Raw genomic sequence first — 26,480 nt, 5'->3', positions numbered from 1 at the left:
CGCAGGGAGCCGTGGCCACTGGGTCTTCAGAGACAGCGCCAGCCTGCGGATTAGCAGGCAGATCAATTCCAGATGGAAAGAGCTCACTGATTTGAGCATCGAGCTCTGTGTCACTGTTTTCCTCTGCAGGATCAAGGACCTCAGGATTGCCTTCTCTATCGGTGGGCCTGTACTCATCAGAGCACTCAGAACCGCCATAGTGGGAAACCAGCTCAACTCCATCATCATCTGGCCGGGGTACGTCCTCAGCGGGAAGGGATGCCTCTATGGTCGCCACATTCTGCCCAGGTACATTCATAATATTACAACGAGTATTAATATATTTAATTACCCTGTCAGAGTTTTGGTCCAACAATCGACTAGTGGCCTCAATAACAGTGGTCATTCGTGATTTTAACTCGACGGTCGAGTCCTCAGAGACAGTGCGAATTTTTTCGCGCAAAGTTTTGCGGTTCCGCAGTAATTCTGCGGAAATTTCAATAAGGCGCTTGCCATGTTGTATATATGCTTTCTCAACAAATGAAGCATTGCTAGCAATTTTAGATTCCAGGCTTCTCTGGAAGGGGAGAAGAGCTTCTTCCATTGCTTCTTTTACGGTGGAGGATAGGACTTTTTTCCATTCCTCAGCAGTCACCCAAAAAGCTTTAGGCTCAATTTTGCTTTCTGCTAATGTCTCTTTCTTTTTAGGGGGTAATGGAGGCGGTTGAGTTTCCACCTTAGCCTTCTTGGCTGCTGGGCCGCCGCTGCCTGTTGGTGTTGGCGGACGTTTTTCTGCCACTTTTGGGGCTGATTTTACGGCGACTACCTCTAGTTCAGGTGAGGCACTACGTTTTGGTGGCGATTCCACCCGATTTTTTTGCGGTTCCCCTCCCCTAGGTATCATATTTTGTTCCATTAGAGGCCTGGCCCTAGGCCTGGCTTTATCGGGATATTCGTTGGCCTCTAAATTTTTAGCCTGCCGCAATTTTTCTTGCAATTCAAGGAGTTCCTTTGGAACATCTTTTCCCGCGTTGCGATAGACGTGGATCGATTTTGAGACACACTGAAGTTCACTGAGGTTTTCAGGGTTGCGTGGCGGTTTTACTCGAGGCTGATACCTGTTCTCGTCAGGTTCATAGTAGGCTTCCTCAGGGCCGCCCTGGGGATAGCCATGATTGCTGTCGTAATAATAGTCCTCTTCATTGTAGAAGGGTGCCTCTTCATATCCTCAATGGTATGAAGGGTGACCGGCCCCATGGGAGTGGTGGAAACCCCTTGAAAAATTCCGCCTGGGATATCCTAAAATAAAAATAATAAACTTAAAATTAAGGGTCATTAATTCCTTATACCGAATAAGGAAATATTTTTACAAAGACGACCTTTAGGGACGACAATCTTATAGGTATATATGTCTGTTTACAGGTCGTCCGTTTTTTGGAGATTAGTTTTCCCCATTATTTGTAAAATCCCGTAATTTGTGTGTTTCACTCGTACCTCCTGCTTTGTACGCGTGAATTTTGGTGCAGGCTAATATATAGATGATAAAAGCGACGCATAATAACGACCCTATTCCTGTAAGGATGGCTGCTACTACAAGCACTATATGATACCAAGTACTAGATAGAAAATCAACCACCTTATGATACGTTTGAATAAACCAGGAGTCGGTTATTTTTACTTCAAAATTATTGGAGTCCGCGGCAAGTTGGCTGAGGTATAATTCCTCGGCACTTTCTGAGAAATTAGTTTTTTCTAGGCTTTGCCAAGAATGATAAAGAAATAGGCTAATCGGTTTATCCATAAGATATTGGTTTACATTTAATATTTGCATACCCTGCCCTTGATTCCCAAGGAATTTTCCTTGGTACAAATGTAAGAAAATTGGATTTTCGGAACATTTAGTCGGAATTAAATGGGTGGTGTTAACCAATCTGCGTGAAAACGGTGATATCCCCATAGTCTTATTATTGATTGAAACCGAGAAATGATCCACAAAACAGGGTAAATTTTCTCCCAAAGAAACATTGATTTTAAGGTTATCGCACTGTATTACCAGATCCAGTTCACCGAGCGCCCTAACTAGTTTTTTACGATGGGTCTGAATACTACTTTTAGACAGAAAGTGATTCTGTAAACAGCGAGTTTCGGGGACGATTAATTTACTATATTGTTGGTAGGAATAGAAAATCTCTAGTGGTAACATGTCATATTTTTCCTTAGCGTTTAAAAGTGGGAAATATGGTTTTACAGAGTTTGTGAACCATACCACTAAGTTATCAATATTAGTTTTGTAATAAGATAATTCGGGAATTAGATTTTCAAAATGTTTTTGATCTTTAAGTTCTAACGCTAGCGTAATTTGGGGATCGATCACTAGATATTTTTGGTCACCCTGTTCTCCTTCAAATGTAAACAATGAAATATTAAAGATGTCTACCGTTCGCCAAGGAGAAGTGAATTTTTGTGCGTTATCAGATTTATCATCCGAGATAATTTTATCGTAGCCTATTCTAAGATTGTGATCTAGACAATTGTTTCCCACCCAGTGACTGCCCAGGTAACAGCCCGCTTTTGTTTGTAATAATTCAACAGGCTCAGCCTGGACCCCTATTTGTTTTTCCTCAAATGTCCCAGGGATAAAAATGCCGTTAATGGTTACGCCGTGTCCCTCGCAGGCGGGGTCGATGCCGTTAAGGAGGTCGTTAGGGTAAGTAAGCGTCCCGTTTACCAGGAAACGCGTGTATGACATCTGGTGTTCATACACTGAGACTGATTTTCCTTCAAAGTTAAATATTTTAGTTTTGGACATGGTGTAACAGTCTTCATAAGTTACGAGGCTCGGTATCTCCACGAGTGCTGGAGCAGTGAGGTGGATGTGGCTATATCTGCCACAATACCAGTAATGAGTACTGGTTCGGAGGTGGCAACGAATTCCAGGTATAATTTTTCTTTCAACCTTTTGAAGTAGGTGAAATTGTTTTTGTTCAATATTGGTAATATTAAGAAACGCAGCGCATTCAGAGATTTTCAAACGCGGGTTTTCGTTTGCTACACATTGAGTCGCATCTATTTGTATTATTTCGGACGCATTTGATTTTGCCAAAATAATAAAAAGCCCCAAGAATCCCAAAATAAATTTACCTCGAGCTCCTGGTGCCTTTGCCAAATGATGCTGCATTTTATTTTTATGCTTCTTGTTTTTCTCTGAAATATGTTAATTAGTTAGTTTTAACATATATATTTTTTTTGTTTATTTTCGTTATTATACATACGTAGATTAAGCTATATACATTTGCCACCTTTGTTTTATATAATTATACATTTTATATACATTTTATTTCTTCCTTTTAATTGGGTTATGCAGTCCGATTTGGACATGTATGCGGTTATCCCCCCCTTGTGACCTAGTTTTTCTTTCTTCTTCTAATATATATTTGGGTACTATGCTTTGTTTGTTAACATTAATAACCTTTTCAGGGCTGGATTGTTTGGGTCGTTGTGCGAAGAAAGAAGCCTCGGACGGGACAGTTTCTTCTAAGAAACTATTTTCGACGTGGATGTTAGGACCGGATGACCGATCTGCGCCAGGGGGTTCTTGGTCTTTGGGCTGTGGCTCAAATGGTGAGTTTTTTTCCATTATATCCCCTCCCCCATCACAATCCACCTCCCCTTGGGGTACGTCCTGACTAATTTCAGGGTTTTCTTCTATAAAATCGTCACTATCGTTATCTAGGTAGGTAAAATCGTCGTTTTCCATACCTTTATTATCGTTTATTTCGGTTTGTCCGGTATTATCTATGGTCAATGTTATTTCCTCAGACGGGACAATTTCCTCAATTGGAAAGACGTTAAAGGAAAGTGTTTCCCCCAATAATTCTACTTTAGAATCTATTTTTCGTATTTTATCTCTACTAACAATTTTTTACTGACCCCTATCTTGACTAGGTTAAAAAAAGCAAAGCATACGTCGTTAACGAAAATGGGAGATGAAGCCTTTCTAGATTTATTTTGAAACTCTAAATAGATTTTAGATTTTTTGGAAACCTGTGCAATAATTTCTTCCAAATTTTTTAGGTAGTTTAAGTAAGACCTGCAATCAATGTCTTGCCTGTTCTGCAGGATTGGTGAAAAGAAATCGAGATTAAGAGTTGGTTGTCTGCCGAACATAAGGTAATATGGCGTGTACCCCGTTCTTCTAGACGTACTAGAGTTAATTACAAAAGTGGTCAAAGCTAATTTTCTTGCCCAGTCTTTACTTTCGAATCGGTCATCAGATCTTAGACCTGCATAAATGCTTTGATTATGCCTTTCACATGGGTTACTATTAGGGTTTCTTGGGGGAATAAGTTTAGTTTCGATACCTAATTCATCCATAACTTTTTTGAAAACTTCCCCAGTAAAATTTGTTCCCCTGTCACTCCTCAATGACCGAAATAAGCCGTAGGTGGGTACCACCTGTTCAAGGATAACTTTTACCGTGCTTTCCACGGTGGCGTCCTTGATGGGGTGGGCGATTATGTACCTAGAGAATAGGTCAACTAGGATAAATATGTAGCGGACATGTTGTCCTTGAAAGTAGTTAGGGGTTAAAGGACCGATAAGCTCTACTGATACCTGGCCAAAAATCTCGTGACTAATGGCTGAATGGGTGATGGGTTGTTTATGTTTAGGTACCTGTCCTATTTTTCTTAGGCAGGTGATACAATTTTTAATGCGTGATTCAACAAACTTATTAATTCCTATAAGGAAGAATCTTTCATTTATCTTGCGTATTGTTTCGTTAATCCCCTTGTGACCTATAATATTATTGTGTGCTAATTCAAAAACTTTATTATATAATCCAATGGGTACGACGGGTCGTTCAATGAATGTTCCATTGCTAAGAGGTTGTCTAAATATTAGAAGTCCTTCCATAACGTATAAATGTTCTATTAATTTAAAAAGGACCTCTTTCCGGCCGGTTAGTTCTGCTCTTTCAAAACTCGACAACTTCTTTTTTTCGAATATCCACCTACGAATGTCAGATAATACTTGATCTTTTTGTGTTTCAGATTGCCAGGCATTGTGCACACCGACTTCCGACGCCGCATGTAACTCAAAAATCTGGTCTTGGTAGGGGCAATCCTGTTCATAAGGATCCAAGGTAAATGAGCTAGTACATTTTTCACAATCTGTTTCCTTATGTTCTTTGCATAAAAATTGCCCTCTAGATAGATTGTCGGCATTGCAATGGTCCCTACCCTTCCTATGAATTACTGTAAAGTCAAAACTTTGGATAAAGAAAATCCATCTCAGAGTTACACCATTTATTGTTCCTTTTTGCCATTTTTTGTAATGAACTAGGGAAATTGAATCTGTACGTACAATAAAGTTTCTAAATCTTAAATAATGAAGAAAGGTTTTAAGAACAAATACTAGGCATGCTAATTCGCCTTTATAACTTGGATAATTTTTCTCTGCCCCGTTACATTTTTTGGAACATATTCCAATAATTCTTTCTTCCCCCCCCTGTTTTTGGCTGAGAATTCCAGCGAAATAACTTGTAGAAAAATCTACATCTACTATAAAGGGGTTTGGGTTATCCCACTGGGGATAGCCTTTACTTATAGAATTTGAGAACATATTTATAAAATTTTCCCAATCTTTTGATAGGGAATCGGTCCATTCGATAACTTTATCGTTTCTGTGTTCATCTAGGGTACAAGAGTTTTTTGCATAGGATGGGAAATAGGCCCTATAATAATTGGAGAAGCCCAGGAAACGCTGGAGTTCCTTGCCTGTCCTGGGCCTGCTCCAATTTTTAATCTGTTCTAAATATGCGGGGTTCATTTTAAGTCCTTGGGAACTGACTATATGACCTAAATATGTACATTCAGATGTGAAAAATTTACATTTGGCTAGATTTAACTTAAGTTTTGCTATTTTTAGGACTCCGAAGAGTTTTCTGAGATGCTTCAGATGTTCATCAACATTCTTTGAGAATATAATAAGATCATCAAGGTAAGAAATTATAAATTCGTACAAGCCAGGGATAAGGGTTAGGACTCTGTCCATCAAATGGCAGAAAACACTTGGCGCGTTACACAGTCCGAACGGCAGTTTCTTGAAAAGATACTGCCGGTTAAGGGCTGTGAACGCTGTCAAGTGCTTACTTTCCTCCAAAATGGCTAGCGCATGGAAGGCGCTAGTCAAGTCGAGGGTGGTAAATACATTGCCAGTGCCTAATTTTTCTAAATTACTAGAAATCAAGGGAAGGGGCCAGTTAATTTTTCGTGTTACACTATTAAGCGCACGAAAATCGATTACGAACCTAAGTTTACCTTCCCCCCCAGCCGTTGGTTTTTTCTTTACCGCAAAGATTGGGGAGGACCACTCGCTGTAGCCCTCCTCAATGACGCCCCCCCTTAACCAGTTTTCAATTTGTTCTTTTAATTTGGCTTCGTACAATGGGTTTAATTGAATGTTTCTAGCCTTAGTAGGTTTAGCCCCGGGGATCAAGTCTATTTTATACTGTAAGAGATCGCAGTTACCGATATCGGCATCGTCAACCGAAAATATATCGAAATGATCAAGGCATAATTTTACTACCTTTTCCTTCATCCCTGGGTTATTTTTGATAAGATCACTATTTTCTAAGTCTAATTTTTCTTTAATGAATTTAATTCTTTTAAGAAGTGTAGTTCCTGACAATTCATTTATTTGATTAATATTTTTATTGCAGGAATTTGGGGAATCCGATTCGAATTCAAAGCAATATCCAACTTTAACGTTATTCAATAAGGTAATATTTTTTCCTGCTAAATTAACAAAATTTACCCAACATTCTCCCTTCTCATTTACATTATATATACCCTCCATAAGCATCAAGCCGTTATGGCTTGTCATTTTAGAATTATTTGGGGATATATACAGCTTCCTATTTTTTTGGTGGATAGGTATTGTTATTACCGTTGTATTCCCCCCCGGCAAGAATGTTGTTTTCTTTGCTAATTTTACGCATGTTTTATTTTGTTTTAATGTCCCAGTCCCCCCCTGGTTACTCCAATTTATTCCTGGGATAAGGGAGTTTTGTTCCGTATGAACATTGTTTGTAGGAATTAAGGGTATGTTTTTACTCTCTTCAACTATGTTAATTGTTGAATTTTCTATTGGAATTTGCTCGCCAGTGGGGAGCTCAAATGAAAACTTATCTAGTAATAAATTAATTCGATTAACTTTGAGAAATTCATATCCTAGATTTATAATTTTAGACGTCGTTTCAGGGATGCAAAATGTTTCTTCGAATATTTTATCTGATCCATTAAAGCTGAATTTTAAGTTTACGTGTCCTATGATATTTACTGGTTTTAAATCTACAGACAGAGCGCTAAGATTGGCAGGGGTGAATGTGATTTTATTATCATCTAAGATTTCTTTAGAAATAAGGGACCTAAAGTTGTTTCCTGTATCCACTAAAGCGTGTTGCAGGAATTCCCCCCCCACGGGATTAAGAACTTTTAGTTTTGCACAGATAGGCATTATAAAATAAATTATATTTTTAGTCGAAGCCTAAGATGCATATTTTCCAAGATCCCAACCCCAGCGGTTAGACGATGGTAATCCTCACACAGAGATTTCCTGTGTTCCAGGTATAGTTGTCTGTCGAATCTTTTTAAATAATGAAATGTTTTAACAATATGGTTAATTGTTAAAATAATTTTATATAACTTTCTGGGTTTCATTAAGTTTTTATTAAGCGCTTTTTAGCTCTAGAAATTTCTTAATAAGCATGAGAATGTTGATAGTTCTAAAGAAACTACTAAACTTTAATACGGGTCCTTATTTATATACTTGGATATATGATAAAAACCTATCGGAGTAAAATTGAACTAAAAAGTTTTCGAAAGATTGAAAGGCTACAAAGTAGCTTAAAAATAAGTGTTCAGCTTGTAACTAACAAGACATTAAAAACGGACTGAATTATTTTTTGACTTCTATCTGTATTTATACAAAATATTTTTTACTAGTTAGTACTTGATTCACAATATTAAATAATATAAAGTTAGCGCTGAATTACAGCTCAAAAAATATTAGATATGACTAATATAATAAAGAGGATCAACCATGACTGATTTATCATTCTGATATTGTTAGTATTTATACTTCATTTTTCCACCTATGGGGTAGAACAAGTTTATGTATTTACTAAAGTATAATTAATGCTGAAGTCAGCCTCAAAAATAAGAAGTGGTTTGTAGTAACTGCTTTGTTCGTAACTGGCCTTGATTAATAATATACATTCAATTTTATATAGTGGCCTTTTATTCCGCTGGTAATCCTAGCGGAAGCTAATAGAACTAAGTTAATTTTATTCTGCTAGTAATCCTAGCGGAAAATAATTTAATCAAAATGTTTTAGATTTTATTAATCACGTTTTAAGTGATTTAAGTTTTTAATTTTTAACTTTTATATATGGATCCCTATTTATATGGACCGCGGTAGCACTCGAGGCGACATCTTTTGGATACATAATAAATTAAATATAGTTCTATTATTGTCACTGTGCAAAATACAATGATATTAACCCATACAAATCCGTTATTATACATAATTGCTGAAAAATGAACTAAAAATGTGCAACTTTCAAATAAAATCGATACTGAGGCTTTAGCTCTAAAATCATTGTTTATATACAGATAATTTGCTTACAGACACCTAGCGGTTAAAAATCGAATTCAATTATTTTAGATTCATATGTATATACACTTAAAAATATACGCTATTTACATTTTAAATAGATCATGCGATATCAAAAATAAATACTACTAAATAGAAAATAGGTATTCACTTGTTGGCTTCTTTATAAAGACTATTAAATATAAAAAAATGGAAATATTAAGTGCATGTGAAATGCTCCTCAGGTTACCTCCCTATTTCCCCCAATTTCCTGTATCAGCTACATTTGGATAGGGAAAGGAGGGGAAGGAGTTTATTTTGTGTTGCTTAGTCATACTTAATAATAACAATTTGTTTTATTTTTTCGCGCCAAAGCATTGCCTGGCAAGGGATATTTGATATTAAGGAATTTGCAAGTTTAGCTTGACATGGGATATTTTGTTTATCTTTCATATCAAAATATGAAATTCATTCAGCAAATTTTTATTTTCTGGGATAGGGACAATTAATATCGCATATATCCATTTATTTTTTTACATATAATGGACGTGATTTTTAACAATCGCTTGTACATGTTTATCTATTTCAGATTCATTGCTGGCTTCCTGATCCATTTGGTTGATAGTTTTACGCGCATACTGCTCAGGTATTTTATTACTATTACCTGGAGCTTTTCTAGGTGGGGTGAATTTACTCCGTGTTTTACCAAAGCGGGACTCAGGATGTGGGGGCTCCCCAGCTTTCTTTTTGTTGCAATTCTGCACTACATGGCCAGGGATATTACAATGCCAGCATTTAATATTTTTACTCCTCCCATTAAAGGCTCCTATAACGCCCTCGATTTGATCCCAAGCAATAGGATCATCCTCATGATCTACCCAAGAGGGAACCTCGTCAGGTTCTTCGGTTAAGTTTTCCTTATACACTGCCGTGTTAGTGGGGGTATTATCTTCGATAATGCTGATTATGGGTTGTTTTTTCATTTCCGCAGAATTTTTAGGTAGGAACATTTCCATGGCTTGGGAATAGCAAGCCGAAAGGTTTTCCTTGCTAATATGGCCAGACCCATCCCAATTAACGTATCTCTGTCCGAGGTTAATAAGTTTATTTAAGTAAGCGTTGTAATCGTCCAAAAATTGCATACTCTCAACGTAATTGGCCATGTCCATGGCAAGGTTGGTATACAGCAGATTTTTGCTAACATTAAGATAGAATTCTTTCCACTTCTTTTTAGGTATGAGGCCAGGATTCATGAGTTTGAACACCCTAAGTTTGTTTTCAAAATAGGTGTCAAGGGGTTGATTAGTCTCCTGTTTTAGGTTGTAGAAGTACTGCGAGGCTACTTCTGGATCCGAGAAAGGAGTGACCAGCCTCCTAATCATCAGGTAATAACTTAAGGCATATAAGGCCTGATTTCTTTCAGGCGCAATTAGGTCTCCTAATCGTTCCCCTCTAGAGTCATAAATTTGCTGGTATAAAATATCCTTAAAAAGGATTGGGTCACAGATTCTGTATGTCTTTGCAACCCTCCACAAATTAGAAAAGAAATTATCAAAGTCGGCCCTGCCGTCCCACCTAGGGGCATCCCTCGCAAAGTCGGAATCCCATTTTTGTCCCTTAATAAAGCATTCTTTAATAAAATCATCGTCGGCGGCGCTAGTTGTTGCCGTCGCGGATGTGCCTGTGCCTGGTGTGTTTCTTGTAGAGGGTCTTGTTGCTACATTGGGTGCAGACCGTGTAGGTCTACGGAGGGGTTCTAACGACTTAATCCTATCAGGGATAAAGGGAAACCTTTCTAATAAGGTTTTTTCGTATTCCGTTAGAGAAGTTTCTCTTACATTCATCCAATTGTCATTATCCGCCGGACCTACAAAGCCTACAATTGAATAGGCCATACAACCTGGGGCTGTAATTCTATCCTTGGCGACCCATTCGGTCACGTTTATCCTTTGTTGGACCGATAGCCGGTCATAAAAAGTGGCATTAATTGAATCATCACCTATGGTGTTAAAATGAGTCGTGTTAAGACTTTCGTTTAACGTTTTTTCCGCAAACAATGGGCCAAGATTTCCGTCCGCTGGGAGTTTTGATACCCTACGTTTTAGGTCTAAGATGTCGGTATCGGCTAATAATCTGCGATGTGATTCCGTGTCCTTAAACCCTGCCCATTTTGTTTCTATTTCGAGCTTCATAATCTCGGATTCTTGTTTTATTATATCTCTATAATGTGACGAGTATTCGTTTAACTTAACATTTAACGCTTCCGTTATGAGTTCTTTGATTTTTTCAGGGGAAAGCGGGTCTGACTGCGGCTGCGAGGTACCAGGGACGGCCGAAGCCGGCAGAGCCGGCGGAGTTTTGGTTTTATCATCCCCCTTCTTGGCATTATCGGTCATGGTGCTGGAGTGTAGTGTTCGTTAACACTGCTTTGTCTACCACGAACTTTTTTAAGAACTTGGGAGTATCCCTTTCTTCCTGTTTTAGGGAGAAAATATGGAAATGTGTGAAATTAAATACTAGTGTGAAAATAAAAGGCGGGTTCCTTTTTATCTTTATTTGGCAGTTTGCCACGAAATAATTATTAGAAATATTCTGTAACAAATTGTTACTATAAACTGTTTCCGTGAATAAACTTAGTTATCAGGAAAATATTAATTTCACTTTGCAATCGAAGCTACTTTACAGTTTAATTTTGTCTGTACGTTAATAATTATCTATACCTTCCCCCCTCAAAAATTGAGTGGTAGACAAGACTGCGCCAAAATGACGTATGAGGGGATGTACAGACAGACCGGAGTACGAGTATAGAGTAGCTTCGATACAATTAAATATCAATAATATAACAAAGGTATTTCTAAAAAATACAATATTTATTAAGCAATTAAACTGGTTAGAATAGGCAGATTAATGGGATTATTATTATTATTGGATATATTAAATATGATATCAATTAAAGGCTTGGACGTCTCGTTTTCTGTACAGGACAGAAAACCACGTGCACAGGAATATGGGACTAAGACTGTCGACAACCTAGCATATAGGTATACAGTCTACCAAGTGCAAGCTGATGGAGAGATGTTCTCACAAGGCCTGCATAAAATCAACTAGTCCCTCAACACAGCAGGATGGAGTATAGTGGCGGTTACAAGTGAAGGTCTGACTCAGCCAGAGAAGTATAGGAATGTGGACACTGGACAGGGATGGAGATGCATAAACTTGGATGGTGAATACCACATTACCAAATAGGCTAGTTCCCAAAATAGCCGGTTTTTACTCAATTATCAAACCCCACCCACATCTTGAAAATAAATTGAAAAAAAGAGTGGGGTATTTTCCCTATTCCTAAACGCTGCGGATTGCCCTAACCCTACGGTATTACACTGTACCCAATGTAACCTAACCTGATTTAAAGTAATAAATAAAACAAAAACTACTCCCCTTATTTTAAGTTTACTTAAAATAAAAAGAGGGTGGTGGTTTTGAACTCGACTGCATATGCACTTAGAGCGAAACTGCCTCATAGTAGGTAATCATTTAGAGTTAAGCAATGTATTTGTAAGTTATCTTTTTTCCTAGGGTAGCTGTTTTGTCTGTAGAAGCTATCTGTTCTCGGGAATCCACTAGGTTGTGAATCTCCCCTGTGTAGGGCAAGGCCTGTATGACTTCGAGATTGAGTTATGCCCTGCGAGATAAAGAAAGGCAAAATTAGACACATCGTCGTTCTTTCACAACACTAAAAAATACGAACTAAACATTTTCACACAACGTAAAGGGACTATGTACGAACGAAAGCAAGTATTGTTAAGACCTACATTTGCATTTTACAGCGTTTGAAGTTATTTAGTCGCCTAACATTTCAATTTCATTCATGTAAAATCATAGTGAAAATTATCATTTTTAGTTTATTTGTATGACAATTATATTAAACAGAATCAGAAACCAAAAAATACTCAATATCACTGCTTGAAGGTGCATAATATAACTTGCTTACGTTTTTGCACAGTCCCTCCATGCAAAATTCCCTAGCATTGAAAATACGTAAAGTTTACTAGGTAGGATAAAATGAAGCAAGTCAAAATAAAAAATCTACCTACCTTATTAGATTCACTTTCTTTCTTTTGATTCCATCTTGCGTCTGGCAAAGTATCCGTAGACTTGCATTTCAACAAACAAAAAGAACAATAATATTTAATATAGTAAAAAAACGTCATTTTTTTAAGTGAGGAAGTTTGTTTAAAATAATGAGGTAGATCGTTGGTACATTATTCACTTCTAAAATACATAGAAACAAGCTTAATTAATTAAGTTCATGCATAGAAAAGTAGCACTGCTTATTTAATAAAGGAAGCCTGCAGGAAATACACCGTTCTAAATGCTGGAAGACTATAGGTAACTTATTTTGTTTTTGAACCTGGAGGCTTATTATCTGGGGTCTATTTGTGGTAGTCTTTCAGCATTTAGGGCGATATATTTCCTGTAGGCTTCCTTTAAAATGGAACATCACTTATTCTCATATGTTATAAGAGAGAGAGAGAGAGATAGAGAGAGAGTAATTAAAGAAAATACTTGAAATTAAAACTATCACAAAAAGATTTTCAGGTACACATCATAATTTTCACAAGATATTTTTAGATTAGTGTAAAACGCATTTCTGTAGTGTTACAAATAAAATAATACTGGTAACCTAATGCCCAAATTTGATTAATAATAGCCAGTTAATAATAAAAATCAGCAAAATAAATAAAAGAATCCTACGCTTATGAGCAATCCAATTAAATAGAACAGAAATAGTTTTAAAAAGCTGACGACATTAATTTTAGTACTAATCTTTTCTGCCAACATGCATTGGTAACCCATTGAAAAATATTATATTTTGTTGAACTAGGTATCAAAGTATCAAATTCTTCTTTAATGTCATTGTTTTTTAAAGTTAGCAGCTTCCCAACTTATAAAGCAGACGCTTTCTGGAGTTAATGTCTTAAGGCTCTTTAGAGCAGCCGTTTTCTGCAATTAGCAGCTCCACAATGGCAGTCCATTTGTTTATCCTCTACAGATCCAACTTCATAGTCATAATTCCAGCACAATTCTTCTCCTGCACGGATGTACCTAAATTTTGGGGAGATTTGTAGAACCCTATTTTGAAAGGAAATTCAGTAATTTTAAAAATTTGAAAGGAAAATCCTGATATTTTTTTATGGGGTGGGTTTCAACACAAATATTTAACAAGGACAGTAGGTATTGTTTTTAAGGTGTACGTACTGCAACTGACAAACATATATGCCTTGGGATATTTCGAATTTTTAAAAAGAATAATTTACATAATAATGGTAGTTGTTTATAAAAAAATCTTACAGGTTATTTAGTACCTAGAGATTAGACTTTTAACTTTTAAGTGTCTCAACTTATTTTCCACTTTTCAAATTAAAAATACAGGAGCTAAAGGGTGGACCAAAATAAAATAATCTAAATTCTCAAATTAAAAGTGCCATTTCTGATTTAAGTTAAAAAAGATATATATTCGATTTACCTTTACTTTATACCCTTGAAAGAATGAAAAAGGAAACAGTAGCTTTCGCAATATTCCGTAAAATTATGAGCAAGCTTCCAGTCAAATGCGCTTATTAAGTCTAACTTTTCTTCATGTAAACCAAACGCATATTTAAAAACAGTTGGACATAATAAGCGCATTTGACTGGAAACTTAATCAAAACTTTACGGAATTTTACGAGGATATATAAAGAAACGCTTCCTTCACCAAAAAGTGTGTGTGTAATATACCTGCAAGAGAAAAAAGCCACTTGATGAAATCTCAAATCATGTGTTTCATTAAAAGTATTCTAAATATACAATATATATTTTAAAATGCTATAGAGCCACTTGTAGGTTTGGAAAAACCGCAGGGAAGGAGAAGATATTAGATTGGAAATTAAACTGGTACCCAAACGTTCATAACCAGATTATCTTATTTGGTATACTATAGAATAGGCCTTGTAAAATATATATTCCTGTACGTAAACATTTGGGTCACAGCTATGGTTGAGATATCTTCCTACGTTGCCAGAGTGCATCGCGTCAATTATAAAAACCTAAGCTCATTTGCAAATATTCATACTAAACTTAAACAATATACCCGGCCCATTACCCATATCGAAGAAATGTATGAAAATTCAAAATTTAAGATATCATTAAAGGAAGGGACACTTTTTGAAACTAAAACTAAAAGGAACTCAAGTAAAAAAAAAGAGTTACAGCACTGAAATTTGGTACGGCAGTTGCTTTAAAGAGGTACAATGTGGAACTGAAGAAACGGCGGCGGAACCGCCGCTATCGCCAAATTATTTTTAGCTGGTAACGGCGGTAGCAACAGTTTCATCAACTTTTCTTCAGAGCTCCTCATTGTACCAGTACCTCTTTAAAGCGAGTGTCATTCCAAATTTCAGTGCTTTAACTATTTTTTAAGTTGAATTCTTGTAGTTTTGGTTTCAAAGTGTCACAACCGCCCCTTCCCTTTAAAACTTGAATTAAAGGTGAAAATTATTAAATGAATAATTTTGCAAGCTTTCCTCTTGTTCTCTCTCAGGCCAAAACTTTCTAATGGATTTAAACTTTTTCTTTAGTGGCATTTCGTCTTCAGAGGGTTTATCATTGTTACTTGGCGGATTATTATCTAAAATAAAAATCTAGGTGGGTAATAATTTGACAAATAAAATTTTCGACATTTTCTGAAGAAATGACACATATATGTTTATCCAATGTTTCGGAACCGGTTTAATTGAATTTCCAAGAGAATAGCTTCGAATTCGGAAATGTACAGGAGAAAAACTTTTGAAACCTTGCTAATAATATTCCTGTCCTTCTTGGTGACAGAATATTAATATCAACACAAGGGGAAGGGTATAGTTATTGCCCTAATGAACTACATGACTTGAACTTGAAAAAACAGATAGCCTTAAACCTTTCCCAGAACCGATTTGAAGATATCCTTAAGCAAAGAACTCAATTGGTTCAGTGGTAAGCAAAATCTTAACGTTCAACCGAAAAAGCTTTATACTTTATTTAATGGGATACCTGGGTTTGTGATTTTTGATGTAAGCTCAATTAATTCTTCCTCAATTTTTGCCAAATTTTCTCTTCTATTTTCATTATCATTGTCATCGTTATTTTCTACCCCATTTTGCTCTACTCCATTCATTTCTTGACTGTTCTCATCCTATTAAGAGATATTGTGAATTGTGATACAATGAAATACTTTGTATTACAAAAACCTACATACCTATTTAGTCTTTGGAGATAAATGAGTTTTAATCGGTCTGATATTAACTCAAACGCTTTATCATTTAAAAACAGCTGCGAACCACACACAAAATAAAATTGCTGGTATATCAAGAAAAACAACACCATAAACACCCCCTTCACTCAATTCTTTATTAAAATAAATCGGAAGATATTTAGTATTCTTAAATTCTTAATAATAGATGTACTAGACAAGACACATGATATCTGAAACCACCATTTTTGGGTAGACTTCCCCCCCCCCCCCCCCTGTTGAAATACAAGCTGTGACCTTATCACTTATAAATATTCTGAAGAAATAATCCTCGCTCTTTTATGCCTTGATTAAGAATATAGTTTAACTTACCTCCATGTCAGGTTCAACAACATCTTCCTCATAGCCTTCCTTTTTAGATTCCACTAATTCAATCAGATCAAGTTCACAGAAATAGTCGTCGTAAGTAGTACCATCCACCTTGCATATCTAGAAAGAATGTTCTTTGATAGCAGAATTAAAATTATTTTTGTGTAGGTATGTGTTATAATTAGAGACTGTTTTTAAACCAGTTTTTTGTTGTTGATAAGTCTGTAAAGCTGGGAGACATCAAATATATTAAATACTATTGGCCTCTAGGAGCAGTTAGGAAGGGGATAAGTCAACAATCCGCTCTCAATTTTAGTTTTAAAACGAAGAGAAAAAAAACTTGTCGTGAAATTTTATTGAGAGGATGGAGGTACCTTCCCTCAAAATAGCATAAACCTTCCCTGTACCAGGACCTATAACAAGCTTCACTGTAAAGGAGAACCCTAAAAATCCAGGGATTAGCAAGATCCCAAGCTACAGACAGCCATCCTCTTACTTTTATACACGCTACATATTAAATAATCATTATTACTCTTAAGAACAAAATTGAAGTATTGGAATAGTTACCTATATATCGCATAGTATTACAGACAGCTTTCCGCGGGTATTAAAATGAAAAATTATAAAATTCAAACAAGATTTGTTAGCCCCGAGAGGCCATAGAACTGGGCTAAAAAAAAACTAGTAAATATTAATTCATTGATTTTTTAATATTCGTGAAAAAATTGTACGTAATACGATGCTATACATGATTTTTCAGTATGACTGAGAACCGGTTCTAATCCAGCGGATATTAATCGGTTTCGAAGCCAATCTGGAAAAGAAATTACCTGTGTGGCATGTGTAGAGGAATATAGTCTGCCAACATATTTACAGATAAATGTTCCTTCTGGTATGTCGTGCAGAGCTCTGAGGCCCCATCCACGATTTTTGGTCTTAAACACCTAAGTAAATTATTATTAATGTATATTATGTAGGTATATCTGATTCTGTCCGTATATAAAAATAACAAAAATCGCCCTAGAAAATAATGACCCCTAAGTATAACACAGGGTAATGATATTCCTATTTAAAATATGTAATATTGTTTTGAATTACTCTTTATCAGAAATGTGCAAATCAATTGAACAAGATATTTATATAAAAATTCTATCCTTTTTTAACTTTTCATGTGGAAGTCACGCATTACTGTATAAACTCAGCCGTGTAACAACAATGTTTATGACTCACCTGTAGTTTAAGTTGAATAGGCCGTTGTGTCACTTTGTTATGACACGACGCAGAACATTTACAGTTTTTGTTGCACTCAAATATTCCGGTTATTACACAATCCGGCAATCTGCGATGGTCATACCCGGCATCCTACAAAAATACGTAAATTTTGATTTGTTTTTCAGTTTGTGTTGATTAGGTAAGGTTTATCAGAGCTGGAGACAATTGGTTTTATTATTTAAATCTATATTTTATCTATAATGCAAAGTAGAACCATGTTTGTTCGTTTGTACACTTAAAATAATAAATCGAATTCACCCTTAATCTTTTCAAAACATTTAATAAAAATACTTAATATTCTAAAATTCAGACTACTTGGAAAAAATCAGCATTGCCTAGTCTTACAAAAATTCAATTTATTTGAGGATTAAAAGGAATTTAACGACAAAATTGTTCCATATTTCAAGGGACAAATTTTGCATATTTGGGTATTTAAGTTATAGTAGAGTGAGTTTTAACCTTAGGTATGTGAACTGTGCATCCAAAAATTATAAATCTGACCTTATTTTTTTTTTAATAGACGTCATTATTGTTTTTATTAGGGTTGGGCCGGATACTTTTTTGGCCGGATACCGGATACCGGATATCCGGCTGATTTCAAATGCCGGATATCCGGTAACCGGCCGGATATCCGGCAAATATCCGGTTATCCGGCCAAATTTCCAGATATAAAAGTAGTAAAAAAAAATTTCTTCAGAAATCTTATATAAATTTACATAAAGTTAAACTTATTCAGAAAAATGTTCTTCTAGCTTCAATAATAAGAAAATTATAGCCATTTAAGATTTTAAAAAGCAGAGATTTTTGATGTAAAGTATAAAAAATTATAGAGCCGGATATGCGGCCGGATAGTTTCAATATCCGGTATCCGGCCGGATATTGAAAATGGCCGGATATCCGGCCACACCGGATATCCGGCCCAACCCTAGTTTTTATTAAATTCTTAGTAATTGTTTTAAGATTAAACTGTTTCTGACGTACGAACAATAATTTAAAAAAAGCATCGCTTTTGAAAGTTCATACCAGTAGGCAACGTTCTCCTGCTTCATCCTGAGCCGTTCCTTTGACGGTCAACTGTGCACATCCGCATTTCTTCTTATCACTACAGTTGTCAGTACAGTCACATGACACCAAGAAATCCTTGTCTTTTGGTATTTCTACATCACCCTTAAACATATCAAAAATCCTAATTATTTACAAGTAAAAGATTTATTTTCTGATCGAGGCTACGTAAAAATGTCGATATTTGGATTTTAAAAAATCATATCAACATTAAGTAAATCCCAACAGACAACAAACCTTTTAAGTGTACGAACTTCAATATTGAAAGTCCTAACTGTGCAGATAATGACTTTTGGGTCACAGCATTTTCCCTACTTTACCTATAGATTATACGCGCCAGACATAGCAGCAGTCGAGTCATTTTGAACGTCTCTAGCATGATAAAATGATGTATTTGTCATTCTTAGGAGAATATTAACACTATTGCCATTGTTGATGTATCCTTACCTGCGGAGAATAATCTGTGAGGTAATCAAGTTCTGGAACAGATGTATCATACGAATTAACAGCAGGAATAGGACATTCCTCTTTTCCCTGATTTATGATTATAGCATTCAAAATTAATTTAATATCATTATACATTCTTTCTTAACATACAATTGTAAGTAGGTACTCAGTTCAGTTGTACAGCAAAATGAAAATAAAATCTTTAGGTAATCAATAAGATATAAAGGGTGTTTAAAAAAAAACCAATCGCTTCACTCTTTTCAATATAAACCCTACAGTTTAAGTCAAAAACTAACAAAAAATGACTCAAATCATGTCCAAGCAATGACAATGAGAAAGGACTATTGAATTTTGATTTCTACTCACATCTCCTGAGCACTACAGCTCGAGTCATAGCCCTTGTGGAAAATTTTTCCTTACATGGAGATTAGAATACAACAAATTGTCTTAAGTACTTAAAATCTTGTAGATAGACCCCATAATGTTTAGATTCTTTAATGGAGCATGTAAAGACCTTTCTATAGACACCTTAACCAGGTTTCTAACTTAATCCTAGCCAATTTGGCATAAAAAAGACAGACCCATCAAACATTTAGACATGACAAGTCTCTCTAGTTCTTGATGTTTGACAGATCTTTCTTTTTGATGTCAAAATGGCTCAGATTGTGTTACAAACCTGATTAAGGTGTCTATAGAAAGGTATTTACATGTCCCATCAAAAATTCTAAACATTATGGGTTCTATTTACAAGATTTTAAGTATAAAAGACAGTTAGTTCTTTTTTTTTAAAGACAGAGCAGTCATGTCTCAATGTTTGATTGGTCTGTCTTTTTGATGCCAAATTGGCAAGGATTGTGTCAGAAATCTGGTTAAGGCGTCTATAGAAAGGTCTTTATATGCCCCATCAAAAACTTTAAACATTATGGGGTCTTATCTACAAGATTTCAAGTACTTTAGACAGTTTATTCTTTCTTAAAAAAGACAAAACTTTCTTAATTTGTAATAAAATATGCACTCTCAACGTAGGGAAAAATTTCTACAAGGGCTAAGACTCGAGCTATAGTGCTCAGGAGATGTGAGTAGAAATCAAAATTCAATAGTGTTTTCTCATTGTCATTGCTTGGACATGATTTGGGTCATTTTTTGTTAGTTTTTGACCAAAACTGTAGGGTTTATATTGAAAAGAGTGAAGCGATTGGTTTTTTTTTAAACACCCTTTATAAGTATTCTGGAATCTTAATGTTAGGGGGAGATTTGAAATCTGCATCAAAGGGGGGGGGGGGCGAAAGTGACACTTTTTGAAACCAAAACTAAAAGTCAACAAAGGAACTCAACTAAAAAAAGAGTTACAGGTCTGATATTTTGCATGGCAGTTGCTTTTTAGGGGTAAAATATGGAACTGTGAAGAAACGGCGGCGCAACCGCCGAAAACCGCCGTTTCCCGCCGAAATTTTTTTTGCCTTTTCTCGGCGGTTTTCGGCGGTTGCGACGCCGTTTCTTCACAGTTCCATATTGTACCCCTATAAAGCAACTGCCATGCAAAATATCAGACCTGTAACTCTTTTTTTAGTTGAGTTCCTTTGACTTTTAGTTTTGGTTTCAAAAAGTGTCACTTTCGCCCCCCCCCCCCCCTTTTAAGGATTTTTTTTTATATAAAATTCGTTTTTTGTAAAGGTAATTCTTTATCTAAAAGCGGAAATGCATTTTAAGTTAATAAATTTTGACCAATAGGATAGGTGAATTTTAAACTACCTGCGCTCTAATTAGTTGAATGATGTACATTGTACGCCATCCAATCAGAGCGCAGATTTTTTAAATCCACCAATAACAGATGCCCAAATTAATTAAATTAAATTGCATTTCCGCTTTTAGATAAAGAATTATAGAAAAAACGAATTTAATAAAAAATCCACAAAATTTGATGCAGATTTCAAATCTCCCCCTAACTTTAAAATTCCGGAAAACTTATATATCTTAGTAATCAATCATTACTTATCTAGCAATTTTGTAATTTCATCTTTAAACTTTAAAATACCGAAGGTTATACTAAAATCATTCCTGGCTTATATCAGGAACATTGATTAAGTTCTTGTGAGGAATGAACTCGTCCAAAATACGAATCCACGGGTCAAAAACAAAACAATCAATCCCTAGATCGTTTTGACATGTGCTTAAATAGCTTGCTACTTCTGATTTGTTTCGTAGACGCTTTCCACAGGGAGCTGTGTAAAAAACCTGCCATCTTTAAAAAGAAACTCTTAGATTACAGTTTTTATTACCTTCTCTCAGAAATACAAATTGTTACACAAAAGCAAAAATTATCTCTCTTTGTTTTCACTGGTAAAATTTCAATTTATATTTAACGAATATTTTGATAATTAAGAGTCTCCCTTTTAGTTGATTTAGTTTTCTCCGCTTCAGATTTCAAACAAACCAAATCACGGGCCCAACCAAGCAGCAGAGGAACAATAAAAGGATTTTGATCGCGGAACAAGAACGGGAAGTATTTAGTGGTACAGCCAGGGCCACATTCATGGTCTTCATATGGTCTGGGTCCAGCACAAGTTATTTTTCTTGTAACAATTTCTCCATATTCATTATTGCCCTTTTCTTGAATAGCAAGATTATCAAAATCCTGAAGTTTAGAGTTACCTTAACAAAGTGCGAAAAAAAATTACAAGGATGACAACATCCATTAAAGCGAAGCTCAAATGATTACAGTAAGACTTAAGTTTTTTAATAAAGATCTTAGAAATTATTTAATACAGGGTGCTAAATATGGACACATCTAACATTTAAAACTAGATTATGTAGTTGCTCCGCTTAAAACATTTAGCCTAATCATTCAATGACTCGATATTTCAAAATTAATTGGGATAATTTGTAAAAACTTTTAAACTTATTAGTATTGTTGTCAAAGAAAAATATAATATTCAACAAATAGTCTTAAATTTGACATACAGAATTTTTAGTAATAATAAAAGAGTTACTATGCTTATAGACTACCTATACCTTAGTGTTACATGCATAAATCAACAATAAGAGCTTTACTTTTAATAAAAAGAATATTTTTAATTTGAAGGAAACTCTATACCCTGAAAGCACAATGAATCGGATAAAATCTTCCAGAACTGCGATGAATTGTTTCTTCTTTCTCGTCGCCTAAATAAAAAATCCTTCAAGCAGTATTGCACAGGGGCGAAAAAAGGTGTACACTACACAGCCCTTCCCAATTTCAAGTTGACTCCCTTAATCTCAGGCCCAAACATTCAAAAACTAACTTCATAAACTAATATTATGGTGAAACGTCTTCAGAGGATCAAATTTTCAGATACAAGATTGTGTAAGAATATATATACCTAACATAGGTAATTTTAATATGAAGATAATAAATGAAATATTTAGGTATCACCTACCTAGTAATGTAAAAAATTATGTCTAATAAAACCATTTTGTTTCCATACTTATGAAGCAATATATAATACTACATATTCGCTGCAATTTTGTCGCAAATATTTTTTTATACACTTTCCCTACTTTTAAATCCGTTGACTTAGAAATGGTCAATTTTAATTTTTTTGCTCATTAAGAATTTTTCTAGATATCTTTTTCGTTATTCTATTTGCCTTCCAATCAAATGTAGAATTTTCGAGGATTTTTATTCTTGCAGAGAATTCACACTTTCTAGATCAGTATTATACATGCATATGCATGTAGCAATGCTACATTGTGTAATTACCATGAAACTTGACAGTAATGTCATTATGCTCTACTTTGGTCACAGAAGCTTCATCCCAAGCAGCATTTCGAGAAACCTTCACATTATCCCCATCTTTGATGTTCAGCAGAAATTTGTATGTTATCTTGGCTGATTGATCAAACATATTCTGAAAAAAAGGACAAATATCCTAAAATTAATTTAAGAAAAGTAAACTTTCACATAGTAAATATATCCTATAAATCACTAAAAAGGCTTTTTTGAAGCTAACGATTTTGGTAAACGCTTCTCAGGGAATAGACCCATTGGTCCGGTGGTAATTCTAAAAAATCGCCGAATAATTCCAATTTGCAAGCAACAAGTTTCGCAAATCAAAATATAATACAAATAATAAATAGCGGCATTGTGCGTAAAATCAAAACAAGATAATAAAGTCGTCTTCGGTACAATTAAAATATATTTTTTCCTTTCATTTTTAAATATATAAGAAGGTTTATTTAATTCTTTTCTTTACAATCTCAAAGTTTTACACTTTTTAAGCCCTTTTAACTCTCAAAATGTCCAAATGTAACAGTTTAGGAATTTTGGAGGAAATTTATAAATGTCGTCTTTTTATATGGCTTTCAGTGAATTTTACAACACAATTTTAAAAATATGCTTTATTAATTGTTTATTAGTTATAAAATAGTCGTTTTTTTATATTAAATTGTTGACATTATGTATAAAAAGCTTTTTTGATACTATTGTATTGTTTTTTTTACCAAAAAATGTAATAAAAAGTTTTATTATGTTAAAAATACTATAAACCGTGTCTGCTAAATTTTCTCAACTTTTTTTTTAGTAAACAAACACACACAACACATTAATTATTTATTTCTTTAGTCAACAACACTTTCAATTTATTATTATGTTAATATAATTAATATTTTTACATTTACATATTTTTAAAAGTGAAGCTTTATTACATTCAGGGTTTGTCCGTCTGTTAAAACTCCTATTGTTTTTTTTATATAAAAATTGTCTTATCGATTTCAAACTAGTCAAAATTATACTTTATTTAAATACAAATTAATTAGCAAATGCGATTTTAAAAATGTTTTTTTTTATGTCATAATTGTGGTCAAATACTTTCTTTATAACTATAAATTTGTTAATGTTCGTTTGTCTGACACCATCTATTTTCCATTTTTATTTATGAATGTATTATTAATACTGACACACATTTCAATTTTTTAGAAATCTAATTAAGTAGAATAATGAACTAAAATGTGTGCGGTAGTTGTTATATTGAAATAATGCAAATCTTTACCCTGTGTTTGCGTACGCAAAAGAGAAGATTACTTTTAGGAAATAAAATTATTCTCATGGTCCAATGAATCATTGTCCTATAATAAAATAGCCTAAAACATTCCCAGGATCTAACCTGCGGCATATTTTACTTACTGTCTCTCTGTCATTTACGTAGCTGTAGGTGTAGGGGCAATGACTTGGCTTATAGACAGGTACGTGCATTCTTTACCATGTACGTTATAAAGACTTCCTGACAATGGTCGTGCAATAAATAGTTTGTTATTTGTTTGGAGTTACTTTACCTAATATTCCGGGCATTAGGACAAAAAGGAGACATTGCTTACTTAAAATGGAGAACTCGATTAGTTCTGCGGTTAGCGAGATCTAAGTAGACAAAAAAAAACATAATAAGTTTAAAAATCCTAGGGTAGGCCTGTCCGTCCGTCCACCCGAGTACGTTTACAAAAAAAATAGATTTTCTCATGGCCCGCCCAGGAAAGATAGAGGTTTGATTTTTCTAGTGTACAATCTCCTAGCTTTAGGAAAAGAGAATAATTTTTATTATAGTGTTTTGTGTTTTGCTGATATTCGGTGTAGTTAATATAAGTTGGAGAAATACTTGCTTCTTGTTTTGTGAAACAGAGGAAGATAATACTCTAAGGTAATGTTTAACGTAGCACCGGATGTGATGGGATTTATTCTTGACCCAAACTGCGTCATAATGGTGATGAAAAATTCTCTTTCCTCTCCTACAATTTTTTTCAAATTTTACTATAAAAAAAATCAATTTTATAAATCATTACTTACCATAAACATCTAACTTTAAAACTAAACAAACTGCATTTGAAAATATTCTTTGTGTAGTTCCAAAATTATACAACAAAAGATTCTCACCACTAAGATTACACACCCTAAAAAATACGCGCTTCAAAACACAGAGGCCCTTTTCTTTACACAAAGATACAATCCATTGGCTGCGCCCCTACCAGAATATTCTTAGGGAGAACCTTAAACTCATATTTAGTTCTCTTTACTACTTTTACAATGTCATAGTCAATCTATAAAATTTGTATGTTTATATAACTTGTAATTAAATAAGTATAGCTCTCAAGCAAAATATAACAACAAAACTTCCCAGCAAAATATAAAGACATTACTATAAAGCTTCACCTCAAAGTTTAATCTTTAATTTAAGCCCACAGTTGTTTAAAGAATACACCCATGCTTTTTAACGTATCTTTTAGACAACAAGATTTTTCAACAAAGAAATGAGTCACAGCTCCTAGTAAAGCCAATACTTCTTTGTACACCTTTTTACAAAACTTCTATTTTTTAGTTAAATTTTCTTTTATCTAATAATCAAAATAAAAACTTTTTACTTTACTAAAAATTCATTTTATATATTATTAGAAAAACCCCATGTTTCATGATTGTAAAAACAACATTTAAACTTTTTGTTGTTATTTAAAATTCATAAAGTTTAGTCATATAATTGTTAGTAAACCACTAATGTATGTAATCTTATAAAAGCCATACCTAACTAAAACATAGCCATTCTTGTTAAAAAGTTAAACAACAAAGCACACTTATAGCTTTTAGAGCTCTCCCCACCTCTTTCCCTTTTGAGCCAACACCTAAACAATTTTATATAAAAAGGCAAATTTCTTTCTAAAAAGTTAGTTCAGTTTTACAGCACAAGCTGATACCAACTGCTCCCCCCAGCCTCCCATAGGTATGGCAGACCGGGTAATTGGTAATGTCTGAATTAAATATCTGTGGCAGATATACTATAAAACTGCCACAGGTATCTACGAAGGATATTATCAATTCCCTAGTCAAGTTTAATATTAATGAATGTTTCTATTTTACCATATTATTATTATATAAATAGTTATTCTTTTTTTTACAATATACTTTTCATCTCTTAAACTTTTTCTTTATAGTTTTAATTACAATACCCCGAAGCGTGGTACTATATTATTAGTAGGGTCAATTATTACTATTCATAAGCTTAAGTATCTACACTTTACCAACTTTGCGAATACACTCTTTATTCTGTTTGTCAGTCCTTCTAAATTCCCTCTAACATTTTTACCTCACATAGCTAAATGTACATATTTGGTTAACAATAACTAAAGACATCAAAAATTGTATCCTCTTTAATATGTGTAACTATAATTTCTCATTGAACCTCCAGACTATGATCTTGCATTGAAAGGGACGAGAGTCAGCAATAATGTGGATGAATAGTGTCTTAAAACTAATCATAATTGTCTACTATCGACTTTCACCATTAAAACTTTTAATATTCGAAAATGGACCGCCTTTTTTGCAGAGTTGTGGATCCGCATTGATTGTATGCGGATCCGGATCCTCAAAATTTTGTCAGTGCGGATCCGGATCCTAAGTATAGGATCCAAC

The 26,480-nt window shown here is 34.6% G+C and overlaps 3 protein-coding genes and 1 long non-coding RNA gene across 6 annotated transcripts in view; 2 read left to right on the top strand and 2 right to left on the bottom strand.

Moving 5' to 3' along the window:
• LOC145329014 (uncharacterized) overlaps nt 1-12,909 on the bottom strand; it is a 38,903-nt gene extending 25,994 nt beyond the window's left edge. For all 3 annotated transcript variants that reach the window (XM_080173011.1, XM_080173012.1, XM_080173013.1), the window contains exons 1-2: nt 12,729-12,909; nt 12,209-12,316 (exon numbers count right to left, since the gene is read on the bottom strand). In XM_080173011.1, coding sequence (XP_080029137.1) covers nt 12,209-12,316; nt 12,729-12,845 — 225 coding nt within the window. In that variant the 5' untranslated portion in view covers nt 12,846-12,909. The remainder of the gene's footprint in view (nt 1-12,208; nt 12,317-12,728) is intronic.
• On the top strand, nt 2,864-10,028 carry LOC145329012 (uncharacterized). Its single transcript, XR_013882750.1, has 7 exons — nt 2,864-3,600; nt 4,054-4,149; nt 5,031-5,122; nt 5,908-5,979; nt 6,701-7,607; nt 9,224-9,280; nt 9,954-10,028. It is a non-coding gene; the product is annotated as an uncharacterized LOC145329012 (long non-coding RNA).
• LOC145329013 (histone-lysine N-methyltransferase eggless-like) lies at nt 12,905-22,966 on the bottom strand. Its single transcript, XM_080173010.1, has 14 exons — nt 22,791-22,966; nt 22,146-22,213; nt 21,446-21,686; nt 21,113-21,297; nt 19,052-19,141; nt 18,566-18,709; nt 17,501-17,632; nt 17,101-17,214; nt 16,274-16,390; nt 15,703-15,844; nt 15,200-15,301; nt 14,642-14,722; nt 14,413-14,473; nt 12,905-13,740 (listed from the first exon to the last, which is right to left on the bottom strand). Exons 1-14 carry the CDS (start codon nt 22,933-22,935, stop codon nt 13,623-13,625), a joined length of 1,740 nt encoding a protein of 579 aa, XP_080029136.1. The 5' UTR covers nt 22,936-22,966; the 3' UTR covers nt 12,905-13,622.
• Nucleotides 22,967-24,003: 1,037 nt separating this feature from the next.
• The window catches only part of LOC145327559 (SREBP regulating gene protein), a 7,784-nt gene continuing 5,307 nt past the window's right edge, over nt 24,004-26,480 (top strand). The window contains exons 1-2 of the mRNA XM_080171100.1: nt 24,004-24,116; nt 24,627-24,720. Of these exons, the coding sequence (XP_080027226.1) occupies nt 24,065-24,116; nt 24,627-24,720 (146 nt within the window). The 5' untranslated portion in view covers nt 24,004-24,064. The remainder of the gene's footprint in view (nt 24,117-24,626; nt 24,721-26,480) is intronic.

The sequence above is a fragment of the Acartia tonsa genome, chromosome 9 (genome assembly GCF_053477335.1).
Source record: "Acartia tonsa isolate MP-2025a chromosome 9, ASM5347733v1, whole genome shotgun sequence".
Lineage (NCBI taxonomy): Eukaryota > Metazoa > Arthropoda > Copepoda > Calanoida > Acartiidae > Acartia > Acartia tonsa.
The sequence above is the reverse complement of the archived record's forward strand: the minus strand, read 5'-3'. Positions and strand labels throughout refer to the sequence as shown.